The sequence below is a fragment of the Perognathus longimembris genome, chromosome 24, assembly GCF_023159225.1.
Source record: "Perognathus longimembris pacificus isolate PPM17 chromosome 24, ASM2315922v1, whole genome shotgun sequence".
NCBI lineage: Eukaryota > Metazoa > Chordata > Mammalia > Rodentia > Heteromyidae > Perognathus > Perognathus longimembris.
In genome coordinates, this window is record NC_063184.1 from 24,542,278 (window position 1) to 24,555,181 (window position 12,904).

Sequence of the window (12,904 nt, forward strand, 5' to 3'; positions counted from 1 at the left end):
TGTACCCCAGGAACACTTCTGGTTTTCTAGTAGTGCATTTGAGATAGTCTCATGGACTTTCCTGCCTGGGCTGACTTCAAACCACGATCCTTAGATCTCAGCCTCCTGAGTAGCTAGGATGACAGGTGTGACACATGGTTTATAGGTAAGCCATTCTCATCTTTGAACATAGAGATGTGTTCTACCTCTTCTTCTACCTCGTCACCCTCTGACCTTACAGTTGGATGTAACAGGACAGGGAAAGTATGAGTTACCCATTTCCAACTATGTCAACAATTCAAGGAGGAAATGCCTTGTCTCCCTTGAAAATTACTATTGATGACTTGTAACTCCTGGTTCAGATTCATGTCCTCTGATCTCGAATACATTCTTTATACTTCGTTCATAGGAGGCCAGTTGTCAGAACACTCTATCCTTCCTTTTCACCCAAGACTTACAAATGCCAAAGTCATCTCCCAAAGCCAAGGTGAGTGACTTCTACTACTCAGACAGCCGTGCTCCTTCATCTCCACCCTCTGGTGTTTGCTCATCTTTAAATTTTTCGTGTGTGTGTGTGTGTGTGTGTGTGTGTGTGTGTGTGTGTGTGTTTTGGGGGGATGGAGTGAATGTGGAGGTGTGCAGAAAGAAACCTGGTCGTGTTTAAAAGCAAAACACCTTTTAGCTGGTGGCTCATGCCTGTAATCCTGGCTACTCGGGAGGCTGAGAGCTGAGGATCACAGTTCAAAGCCATCTCAAGCAGCAAAACCCACAAGACTCTTACCTCCAATTAACCAGTAAAAAGTCAGAAGTAGAAGCGTGGCCCAAGTATTGAGAGCTATCCCAAGTTCAAGTCCTGGTACCAGTGTACACACACACACACACACACACACACACACACACACACACACACACACACCAAAAAGCAAAACAAAACCCACCTTTAATATTGTATTCATCCAAAAATTTTAGGACAATACTATCATTTAATGCGTAATTGTCAGTTACGTGGATGTTTTTAACTTCTGTTCAAAGTCATCTCCAGCCTCCAACACAGGAAATGGTCAAAGACTAGTGTAGAGGTTTTTTCCAGGGTGCTGCTGCAAATGATACAAATATATGAAATGTATTTTTCCTCCTTCGTATAAAGCAACATGCTTAACTGTAAATTTTCCTTTCAAAAAATAGGAATATCCTAATGATGTTCCAGAGCTACATATGTAACATGCTTGACAGGAAGTATTTAAATTTTAACAAGAAAAATATGAACTATCATATATATGATAAGACAAAGAATAACATGAAAAAGAAGTGTGTTTAAAATTAAGAGAAATCCAAAATGTTGCTCTTCCAATAAAGAAAAACATCCTTTAACCCCCAAATATATCATGGGAATCTGACCATTTGTTTATACATTCAGAACTGTGATTATATTTAATTTTATGGATCCTTAAATAAGGGCCTATAAATCTTTATGCTTTTCTTATGACTTGAATATTGAGTGCATGTGACATTCCTAACTAACCACTGTGACATTTGTAGACAGAATGTTCTCCAAACTTGTTAGAGTCTACTATAGGCAAAATCAAAAACAATTCTTTTTTTTCTTGATGTTAATCACATATTGGTATAAAAGTAATTGTGGCTTGATGTTCAAATGTAAATCAAGCGAAATAGGGAGCTATTGTCTAGTGTTTTATTTATGGTGAGAGTTCATAGCTTGTTTTTAAAAGAAACAAAAATATCAGTCCTTATAAATCTTCATCCACTTCGGTGATTTTTTTCAGGAAAACAATTTCAATTATTTATTGTGCTTTCCTTCCCACCCAGTGTGCATTTTCCCACTGAAATATTAGTGTGTATAAACTAACATACAATGAATTCACGTATCCACTAGAAATATTATTATTCAATTAACAAGAATTGAGTTTCCAAGAATGCATGCAAGAAAATAAATAAATGCATTGAAAAAATAATAATGGGAGGCTCAAGAGACACTTTTAGGTAACATTCTCTTATTAAAATCCATTTATTTTGGTATAATTACTTTGATATAATGAGATCTTAGATGATCCAGAATGAAAGATAGTCTTGAAATTACTCATAAACACTCTGTGATGCGATTCTATTGCTCTCATGAAATTAATCCCATTTGTAACGTCGTAAGCATATACAGAATCAGTAATCAGTGTGCACTTTTTAATCCTCTTTTTCATCTGCTGTGGTTGATGACTTATGACTCAACTAATTCAATAGAGAAATGACTCCCAGGGTTAAGCTTGGGTTTGTGACTTGAGTTTCTTCATGGCCTTCCATGAGCAAGTTTAAGTTCCATGAGCACTGTCCTTGTCATTTCACATCCCAGAAATGAGCCTGAGCAAGTGAGCCACAAGAGGCTATTCAGGCAGTAGCTCTGTCACCAGGATTCGCCTCGCCTTGATCTCTGAAAGGAAAAGCTGAGGACACTTCCAAATCAGGGAAGTGTCATCTTTCTCAAGTGACTTTCTGAGTGAGGAGAGTGATGTCCACAGCTGATGTCCATGTGCCCCCGCTTGGCCCCCATGACTGCCCGTCTCCAACATCTCTCATTACAGTTGTGTTTGCTTGGCTGCCTCAGTATCCCTGATCCCCACATGAGCCAGGGATACAGAGCAGTAATCCAGTAGGATGGATGGCCAGCGTCCATTCGCTGTAGGCATTCTGAGCCATCTGCCCAAGTTTCTTCCTTCTGCCAGCTGCCATCTCCGCTCTTGGGCAACAGGAAGGATTGTATTTCTCTTCCTTAGGGAGGGAAGTCAATTCTTGACTTGATACCAAGCTGAGGAAAAAAAAGCCAAGGCACTTCCTGGATGAGTAGTGACCTCAGAGCCACAAGCTGAAGGACACGCTCATGCACCGTCATGCCCACTACTGTGCCCACCCGGTATGCAAACAAATAGATGGGCCAGCCAGGTGCTGCGGGCTCACGCCTCTCATCCTAGCTACTCAGGAGGCTGAGATCTGAGGACCATGGCTCAAAGCCAGCCCAGACAGACAAACCTATGAAAGTATTATTTCCAGTTAACCAGCAAAAAGAAGGAAGTAGAGCTGTGACTCAGGAAGTAAAGCACCAGCCTCGAGCTAAAAAGCTAAAGGAGAGCATGAGGCTCTGAGTTCAAGCCCCAGTACCAGCATGCACACACACACACACACACACACACACACACACACACACACACACACACTACATGTTGTTTATTCCTGCTTCCACTTACTTTGGCTTCTTCCATAAAGGGACCGTGGAACCACACTAAACAAGCTAGTCACACTCTTGCTTTTCAACACACACACAATGGAGAAAGCAATGGAGAGTGTTCAATTAGGACCCAGATTCTCCTTTCTGAGAGGAATGTTGTCTCTTTCTCTGTGGCTACCTCCCTCGCCCTCTGAGTCTTCTCCTCCTTCTCTGGGAAGTGCACAGGGGGTGTGGATGTCTTCCTTCTGCTCTGCCAACTGCTTCCTGCTCCTGAAAGCTGGGTGACTCAAGGATTGTTTTAAGTCTTGCAGAGCATAGGCTTGTTTAGTCTGGGCTGATGTTTTTCTGCAGCGGTGGTATGAGGGTTGGTTGGTTGATTGGTTGGTTTGTTGTGGTTTGAGGGAGGTTGCCGGTAAATTCCCTCAAAGACGTAAAAAGATAATCCACCTCTAATCTCGGGGTTCAGGCCCTTCCGTGTGCCAGCAGGGACACCCACAGCCTTGCGATCTCTCGAGAATTCTCTCACAGGGAGAAATTAACCAGACCCATTTCTGCAAGGGCTCAGGGAAATTCAATTCCCAAGCATTGGGCTCCGTAATACAAAGCTACCACATAGGACCATATGAATTTATACCCTTTTTGCTTTTCTTATTCTTTAGATAGAGTCTTACTTTTTGCCTGGGCATGTCTTAGCCCAAGATTCTCCTACTTACACTTCTTTTGTGGCTTGGTTAGCAGGTATGTGTTACCACACCCAGCTTTTTCTGTTGAGATGGCTGTCCTGGTTGTTCCTAAACCTTAATCCTCTTCACCTCAGGTTCGTTAGTATCTAGGAGTTCAAGTGTGAGCCATTTCACCTGGCTACTTAGTTTAGATTTTTAATAAGAAAATTTAAAAGGTGTAAATGGTAGGACCTGCCTGTAATCCCAGCTGTTCAAGAGGCAAAGGTAAGGAGGCTCATGAGTTTGAGGACAGCCCTGGCTATAGAGTGAGATCTGTTCTCAAATGAAAGAAGAAGAATCGGAAACAGGACAGAAGAAGGATTTTGGTTAGACTAATATGGGATCTTTTTGATTCATTTTTAGATCAGACTAGTATGCATAGGAAGGAAGAACAATATGAGGAGCTAAATTCTGAATGATAGGCCACAGCCAAATTATAGAGGGTCTGATTGTTAAATCTTCCGTAAAGACTGACAAATGTGAACAAAAGGATAATAATTATTAGATTTGGATTTGTTTGTTTCTTTGCTGAGTCAGATGGCTAAAGAGGAAATTAGGGAAAAAATATTTGGCCGTACAGCATGAAAGGTGTCAACTATAAGCAATGTGATTGTGGGTCCAGTAGTTGTGTGTGTGTGTTTATGTGTGTGTTTTTAAATCTCAGTGTGCTAATTTATTCAAGGAGGTAATCACGTATTATAATAACGTAAGCAGGAGACATTACAGAATACTTTCTGTACACTAGACAATGAAAAAAATCCTCTAATCATTTATTAAATCCTCATACCACAGAAGTGTCCTTTATCAGGCTGTATAGCCTCGGTTATACCTTAGTAATAGTCACTCTCAGTATCTTAATAGCTTAAGACCGCATATTTCTTGCTCAAGCTGTGCATCCAGTGTAGACTGACAGGGGAAAGGGCTTCTTTGCCTCTACTTGTCACTCAAGGATCCAGACTGATAGAGCCACCCCCAGCAACTGTGACCAGGTCCTGACTGAACCAGAGGATAAAGGAAGTTCCATGAGATATTGGATTGACAATTCAAAGTGGTGGCTCTTAAATGGCTCTATCCATTCTGTCCAGAGCTCAATATACAGAACTAATTAAAACAGTCACCTATTCAGCTACCATGGAGCAGTAAGCAAAGCCCAGTATGATTTTTAAAGAGAATGGCATTCCCTTTTTTGTTTACAAGTAAACAAACATGCTTAAGTGAATATCTCCATGGTTATATAAATAAATAAATATCATATAGATCTAATCCAAAAGCTAGAGACTTTACACTCCTACTACGTCCCCTAAACATAGTCCTTTATACTTCGGTATATTATTCTGCCTCCTTTGCAAAGTTGTAGAAGTGGGGGGTGGGGGAAGTACTGAGGTTTCACTCTACCCTTTGAACCATGCCTCCATCCCGTTTTGCTTTAGGTTATTTTTCAGGCAGAGTCTTGTGTTTTTTTGTTTTGTTTTGTTCTTTTTTCCCTTTGAACCTGGCTTCTGAATATGATTCTTGTACCTGTATCTCCCAGGTAGCTAGGATGACGGGCACACACCATCATGCCCAACTTATTTATTGAGATATAGTCTAGCTAACTTTTTGCCTGATCCAGTCCCAACTATAATCTTCTCAATTTCCATCTTCTAAGTCGTTAATTACGGACATGAGCCACTGCATTTTTCCATATATAACATATTTAAAATAAGTGATGTACTGCCTGGGACTTAGTAAGTAAGACTATGATGTTTAATAAAAGTTATCTCTTTCCCGCTCTCATTTTGCTGCTAGTGAATGACTCAGGACCTTTCCTAAGTACAAATTCCTTAAGCTGTTTCTGAGGTGACTCTGCTTTTCCCTACAATGACCCCAGCTATTGGCAATGGGACCAGCGTCACACAGATGTTGTCTGCAAAGGCAGCTGAGCACAACCTCACATGCGCAGCAATGAATTCTGGAAGAAAAATGTCACATGTCATCTGTGCTATTGAGAATACAGAACTTCATCAGGCCAGACTACCAAACTCACAGATCTTAGCGGTGTAGCCTAGACTCTAACAGGTTACCTGCTCACAGAGTAAGTTTCATACCATGAGGCTCCACAGATTGGCTTTTCTTCCCCCCACCCACAACATGGTGCTAACAAATACTTATTCAGTGCCCTACACGTTCAAGTGCAGATGTGAAAATCCACTGGAGGTTCCAGTTCTCCAAATTTATGGGCATCAAGTAGCCTATGTAAATACTAGATAAGATTCTTATCTTCCTCTTAAACCAAGTCACTAAAAGTTGCCTGAATTATGGCAATCCTAAATCATTACCTTCACTGAGGACTACTTTTATAGACTCGTTTTATGTCACAATCCCTGCAGAAATTGTGTGATATCTTTGTTCAATATGTAGATACGTGACATTTTCCAACAAGTTAGGAAGGTAGACTAGCGGCGGAACGTCTGGGTCCACACGACGTGGAGTGCTGATGCAGAGTTATCCACGAGATATCAGCAGCACAAATTCCTCACTGAAGCTGAAAATGAAGTTCTTTTGACACCAAAGAAGAGGAATGGGACAAATATTTCAACTCTGAGGCTAAATAACTGGAGGGTGCAGCCCAGAAAGCACGTCCCACAACACTGTGAAGGGCCAGGTAAACTATTAAAACTAAAGAGGTAGGGTGGGGAGTGTGGGAGTGCACACCTGGGATCCTAGCTGTGCAGGAAGAATCAGTGGGAGGATCAGAGTTCAAGGCTGGCTTGGGCCCAAAGCACAAGACACTACCTGAAAAAGAAAGAAGGGAGGGAGGGAGGAAGGGAGGGAGGGAGGAAGGGAGGGAGGGAGGGAGGGAGGAAGGGAAGGAGGGAGGGAGGGAGGGAGGGAGGGAGGGAGGGAGGGAGGGAGGAAGGAAGGAAGGAAGGAAGGAAGGAAGGAAGGAAGGAAGGAAGGAAGAGAGGGAGAGAGAAAGCAAGCCTCAAGTGCATACCTAAAAAGAATGTAGTTAAAGAGGAACAGACTTGTTTTAGACTTGTTTAGACTTGTTCTTGTTTAGAAACCTCTGTGCTTCCTAGCAATGGAAGTAGGTGGTTGGAGACTGAATGGTGTGAGGATCTGAATCTTGCCCTTACCCAACCCCTCGTACCTTCTCTGTGCTTTAGATTCCAGACATACAGCTAGCCACGTTCTTCAGTATGGTGACAGACAGATCAGAAACTCAGACAAGAAATCCAGGCAGCACATAAATTCAAGAACCATTGGCAAAGTAGGAAACTTCATTGAAGAGATGGGTGGGGACAGAATGGATGTGGGAGAGGGAGTTGACAGAAGGAATGACCCTGATTCCAATGGACATGTTCAGTTGAAACCCCTTTATACAAATATTTGAAGATAGAAACAAAGAAAGAAAGAATCACTGGCATGTATAGGTTGAGTAGCCTTGATCTGGAAAAATCTGAAATGTTGTAAGTGTTAATGTGGCAGTACATATGGAAAATTTCACCATGTGACAGGTGCAGTCAAAACTCAGTTACATGAAAATATACTGTATAAAATCACCTTCAGTCTATGTGTAGAAGTGTAGAAGGGGTTTATGGGACATAAATTAACAATCTGTCTAGACTTGAACCCTTTCCTCTAGGCATCTCATTGTGCATAGGGAGTATTGCAAAAAAAATTATGAAAGAATCCAAAATTGGAAACACTCTTGGCTCCAAGCACTTGGGACAATCTAGCTGTCAATGGAATTTAGTGCATAAACGAGGAGTTCTAACTGCCTCTGTACTATGAGCACACTGAGAAGAAAACAGGTAATTATGGCTCTGACGGGGCTGAAGTCATGAGAATTACGTATGTACTGAGCAGTCAAGATGGAATCTAGGTGTCATAAAAGGGTATACAGCATGGGAAACACAAAGGGGAAAAGAGGCAGGCAAGGAGAGAACGTGCCATTTATAGGCTTGGTCTAGACAATAGGACGTGGAGTGTGCCTCGGGAAATGGCAGGCCCACAGCTTGGAGGAATTTTCTGTTGCCTTTATTCAATTCCAACTGTGTGGGGCTGTAGGCCAAATGGAAGACTAGTGAGCAGTTTTAATCAGGGAACAAGGTCAGACCAGCCTTTACAACAGAGAATGGATGAAGGGGGAAACCTCAATAGAGTGATAAGCAGGGAAGGAGCCTAAATCAAGAAGTGCTTTAGGATTTAGTAAATGGCAAGAAAATATGGAGCTAGGTGGGTAGTGGTTCTTGCTTTGATCAAGGCTGGAAAGAGAATGAACTTGGTTTGGGGCATGAGGAGTGTGGAATGTTCTTGAAGGAATGCAAGAAACTTTATTCATAGGCGCTAAGACCAAGTTTTGTTGTTGTTGGGTTTAAAAAAAAAACAACCCTCCTGATGGAGCATTCATTTCAGATATTGAAAGGATGGATAAAAGGCCCATTAAACATGAGCACAAATGGAAGGCTGCCATAAATCATTCTAGTTTCAAGATCAGGAAACCAACACAAAAGCCAAGTGCTGGTGGCTTGTGCCTGTAAGCCTAGCTACTCAGGAGGCTGATCTGAGGATCGCAGTTTTAATCCAGCCCATCCAGGGAAAGTTCGTGAGAATCTTATCTCCAATTCATCACCAAAAGAGCTAGAAGTGAAGCTATGGCTCAAGTAATAAAGCACGAGCCTTGAACAAAAAAAAAGCCAAAGCAGAGTGCAAGGTTCTAAGTTCAAGCCCCATGACTGTCATGAGAGAGAGAGAGAGAAAGAGAGAGAGAGAGAGAATAACCAGCCATGACTGGAGGGAGAGAGAGAGAATAACCAGCCATGACTGTCGAGAGAGAGAGAGAGAGAGAGAGAGAGAGAGAGAGAGAGAGAGAGAGAATAACCAGTTTCGTACTGGTAATTTGTTGATTATTGGTTAAAAAATTGTGAACTGTACACATGGTTTTGGATGCAATAGAATATAATTACATTTCTTCAAGATCTAAAAGACAGGAGAGGAATCCCGGAAGGAGGCTGACGGACCGGGGAATCCCCGGGGGCGGGACTCCGGAAGCCGCCCGGGGGCCTCTGACCTGCGTGGAACACGCACAATTTTTGTTTTCCTGCCAGCTCCAAATTCCCGCGGCCGGGTTAGTCCGGCGTGGGTGTGTGGAAAGCGGAAGCAGCTGCTGGCGCTGTCTCCTCGTCTGGGTGCTTAATCCTCGCCCGCCATGTCCGGGGGCTTCGAGCTGCAGCCGCTGGACGGCGGCCCCCGGGTGGCCCTGGCGCCCGGGGAGACGGTGATCGGCCGCGGGCCGCTGCTGGGAATAACAGACAAAAAGGTGTCCAGAAAGCATGCCATTCTTGAGGTGGTGGGTGGTCAGCTTCGAATCAAGCCGAAACAGTCAAAAATTTGATGAAGATGATATGTTGAATGAAATACCAAAGTCTCCTGTGATTAATTTACCTGAAAAGACAACTGGTACCTCACAGCTGGAAAGGAGCCCAGAAATAACCAAGAGCCAGACTTCCACAATTAATAGCCTGCCTTTCCTAGGTGAATGTAGAACAAACCCTGCCCAGAGGAAAAGAATCCTTCCAGCTTGGATGTTAGCAGAAAATATGAGTGATCAAGACCTTTTAGCACCTGTTGTCAGTGGAGATAATCATATCATCCAGGAAGATGGAAAAGAAGGGATCTGCAAAGAAAACACTCTACTAGATATGACACAGAAAGGCAGAAAACAATTAATTTCATCAGGAAATTCAGAAAGTATATCAGCAGAACAAAACTCAGGAAAAAAGTATAAAAATATTGATCAAGAAGAGCCTGTCATTTCATCCAAGGAAATACCAGACTCATTTTCTCCAATTACATTAAATAATATAAATATGAGTAGTATAAAGACTAATGCACAGAGACACAAAATTGTAGTTGAACATAAAGTTGTGACTAAGGAAACACCAAATGAAGAGGACAAGGCAGCAAGCTGTTCTAAGAGTTGTTTGAGTGTCCAAAGCAAGTTGTTCCCCACTGAGTCTGACAGATGCCATCTGGATTCTGGCTCTGATCCCTCCAGTCCTCAAACTTTTCATACAAAGACAATGGATTCACTTCCACAAGGCTCACAAGGAAACAAGGTCATGAGGACATCCTGCATGTATGGGGCAAACTGCTACAGGAAGAATCCTGTCCATTTCCAACACTTCAGCCACCCTGGCGACGATGACTATGGAGATGTACAAGTGGTGGATGAAGAAGAAGCTGATGGCCGGCCTGAATGCCCCTATGGAGCCTCTTGCTACAGGAAGAATCCCCAGCACAAGATTGAGTATAGACATAGTACAATTCCAGCAAGAAACATTTTAGATGAAGGTAATGATGCGCAGCCCAATGAGTATGACCTGAATGACAGCTTTCTAGACGATGAGGAGGAAGACTATGAACCAACAGATGAAGACTCTGACTGGGAGCCGGGGAAGGAAGATGAAGAGAAGGAAGATATGGACGAGCTTTTGAAAGAAGCAAAAATGTTTATGAAAAGAAAAAAATAACCATTTTTCTGTTTCCTTTATGGGAAAAAGTCAGAAACTAAAGAGGTGCTTTCCTTCTTTGATACTTATGACTTTTACCATTGACTTCTTTGCATCAAAACAAAACACTGAAATGCCTGTCCTCTTTGAAGTGATAGACTGTATTCCATTGCCCCCCTCCCCCATTTCAGGCACCTGGAAATGAAGCAGAGAGATTAAAGAGTAATAATATTTTTCACATACTTTATATTGCTAATTAAAAAGCCATAGATTGTATAAAAGTTTGATCTTTTTCTTTTTTTCCAAAGATTCTGTCTTTATAGAGTACTATGCAAGTTTAACTAGGTAAATTCCATGAATAAGTGGGAAGGCACACCTTTTTCGCTTTTGTTAAGAGTTCTAGCAAAGACAGACTTTTAAAAATGACACCCATCACATATCAGCTATTTTTAATATCCTAGATGTGGACTTTAATCTTTGACACTTCAGGAAATTCCTACCAAATAGGTCCAGCCAGGCTATAGAAATGTTCACCTTCCAAGAAATGTAATTTTATGTTTTACAACAGTAATTTTCCATATATCTGAGTTTAAAAGGAGGAAAGCTCAACAGATTTTAGTTTTTTTCTTTTCAAACTAAAGCCCTATCTCATTACTTCTCCTCTCACTAATGCTTTCTTTAAGAATATAGAAATAATTTTAACTGTATTTTTCTCAAATGACATTATTTTCTGTGTATGTGTTCTGATAAAAGTGGCCAGATTTTTGTGCTTAACAATCTGGCCTCATACAGAGAAGTAACCCTTATTCTCCAGTTTAATAACGTAGGTCTCTGCATTTCTGTTCTTAAACCACTTCAGGCCCAGTAATGCTCTTCATTCTAGATGGGTTAGAATTTAAAGCATAATTTAGAATTTTGAGTAATGGTTGAGTTGTATATAAAGAACAGGAGGTATATATTGGAATCATAAATTACTAAACCCCAAACACTCTTATTTCCCACACTGTGGGGACCCAAAAATTTACCTTAGAAGAGAAAACCAGGTTTACTATATTGTTTTCTTGGTGTTTTAAAATCTGGCTCCAAAGTAATTGCATAATATTAAAGTTCACTTAAGCTGAAGCAGGGAAAGATAAACTTTTTTTTTTCTAGACTACTACCTACTACTTTGTTACTTGAGAACTATTCTCCCTTCTGATGTCCCTTCTAAGTATATACCCAGTCTACGGCCATACCATCCTGAACGCGCCCGGTCTCGTCTAAGTATATACCCAAAGAAGTGAAAACATTCACCTACAAACTACACATGTCCACCGAAGCTTTATTCTTTTTTTTTCGGGGGTGGGGGGAGGGGGCGGTAGGCAGTAGTAATAGGGCTTGAACTCAGGAATGTCACTCTCATTTGGCTTTTTCACTCAAGGCTGGTGCTCTACCACTTGAGCCACACCTCCACTTCTGGCTTTTTGTTAGTTAATTTTAGAAAAAAGTCTCATGGACTTTTCTGCCTTGTCTAACAGAATCACAATCTTCAGATCTCAGCTTTCTGAGTGGCTAGGATTATAAACATGAGCCACCAGCAACTGACTAAGCATTTTTTTGGGGGGTGGGGGCAGGTCCTTGGCCTTGAATTCTGGGCCTGGGTGCTGTCCCTAAGCTCCTTTTGCTCAAGGCTAACACTCTACCACTTGGGCTACAGCACCACTTCTGGCTTTTTCTATGATTACTTAGAAGAGTCTCATGGACTTTCCTGCGTGGACTGGCTTCAAACCAAGATCTTTAGATCTCAGACTCCTAAGTAGCTTGGAATACAAGTACGAGCCACCCACATTTGGTTAAGCATTATTCTTAATAGCAAAAATTTAGAAGCACCATAGTGCCAATCAACTGATGTGTAGATAAATAATATGTGGACTACCTGTGCAATAGAGTATTAAATTATCTGGCTACACAAGGAATGAAAACTGATAAATGGCACAATGTTGAAGAACTTTGTAAGTATGTTAAGAGGAACTACACACAAGGACCTGCATCCTGTATGACTCATTTATGTGATATTTCTAAAATATGTGTATCCATAGAGACAGAAAGTAGAAGTGTTGTTGCTAGGGGCATGGACAGAGCGAATGGGGAAAACTGATGAGTGTAAAGTTTCATTTGAGTGTTCAAAATTTCTAAAATTAGGGCTGATAGCTATACAACTCCATAAACATACTAAAACTTTGAATTATATACTTTCAAAGGATAAATTTATGGTTTTGAAATATGTATCTTAATAAAGTTATTTGGAAAGATTTCAAAGTAATACCAGTCTTTTAAAATAAAAAAAAATAAAAAAGAAAAAAAAAAAAAAAAAAAAGATCTAAAAGACAGGTACAACATTCAAGAAACTCTCCATTCTATGTTGCCCTTTGAGCCATTAGCTTTCTTTTCCATGAACTGATCCTGTTGGTGGCTTTTTCTAAACTTGGTCTCTA

General features: G+C 41.3%; 2 protein-coding genes across 6 annotated transcripts in view; both read left to right on the forward strand.

Annotated features, from left to right (window-relative positions):
• Positions 1-12,904, forward strand: part of Fam13a (family with sequence similarity 13 member A) — a 178,093-nt gene that overhangs the window by 60,117 nt on the left and 105,072 nt on the right. For 4 of the 5 annotated variants that reach the window (XM_048333681.1, XM_048333682.1, XM_048333683.1 and 1 more), the window contains one exon: positions 387-466. In XM_048333681.1, coding sequence (XP_048189638.1) covers positions 387-466 — 80 coding nt within the window. The remainder of the gene's footprint in view (positions 1-386; positions 467-12,904) is intronic. The other variant, XM_048333680.1, reaches the window with a different exon arrangement.
• LOC125341629 (aprataxin and PNK-like factor) lies at positions 8,947-10,687 on the forward strand. Its single transcript, XM_048333687.1, is given in 2 exon segments — positions 8,947-9,294; positions 9,296-10,687. Coding segments are annotated over 2 exon segments (1,323 nt in total). The 5' UTR covers positions 8,947-9,127; the 3' UTR covers positions 10,452-10,687.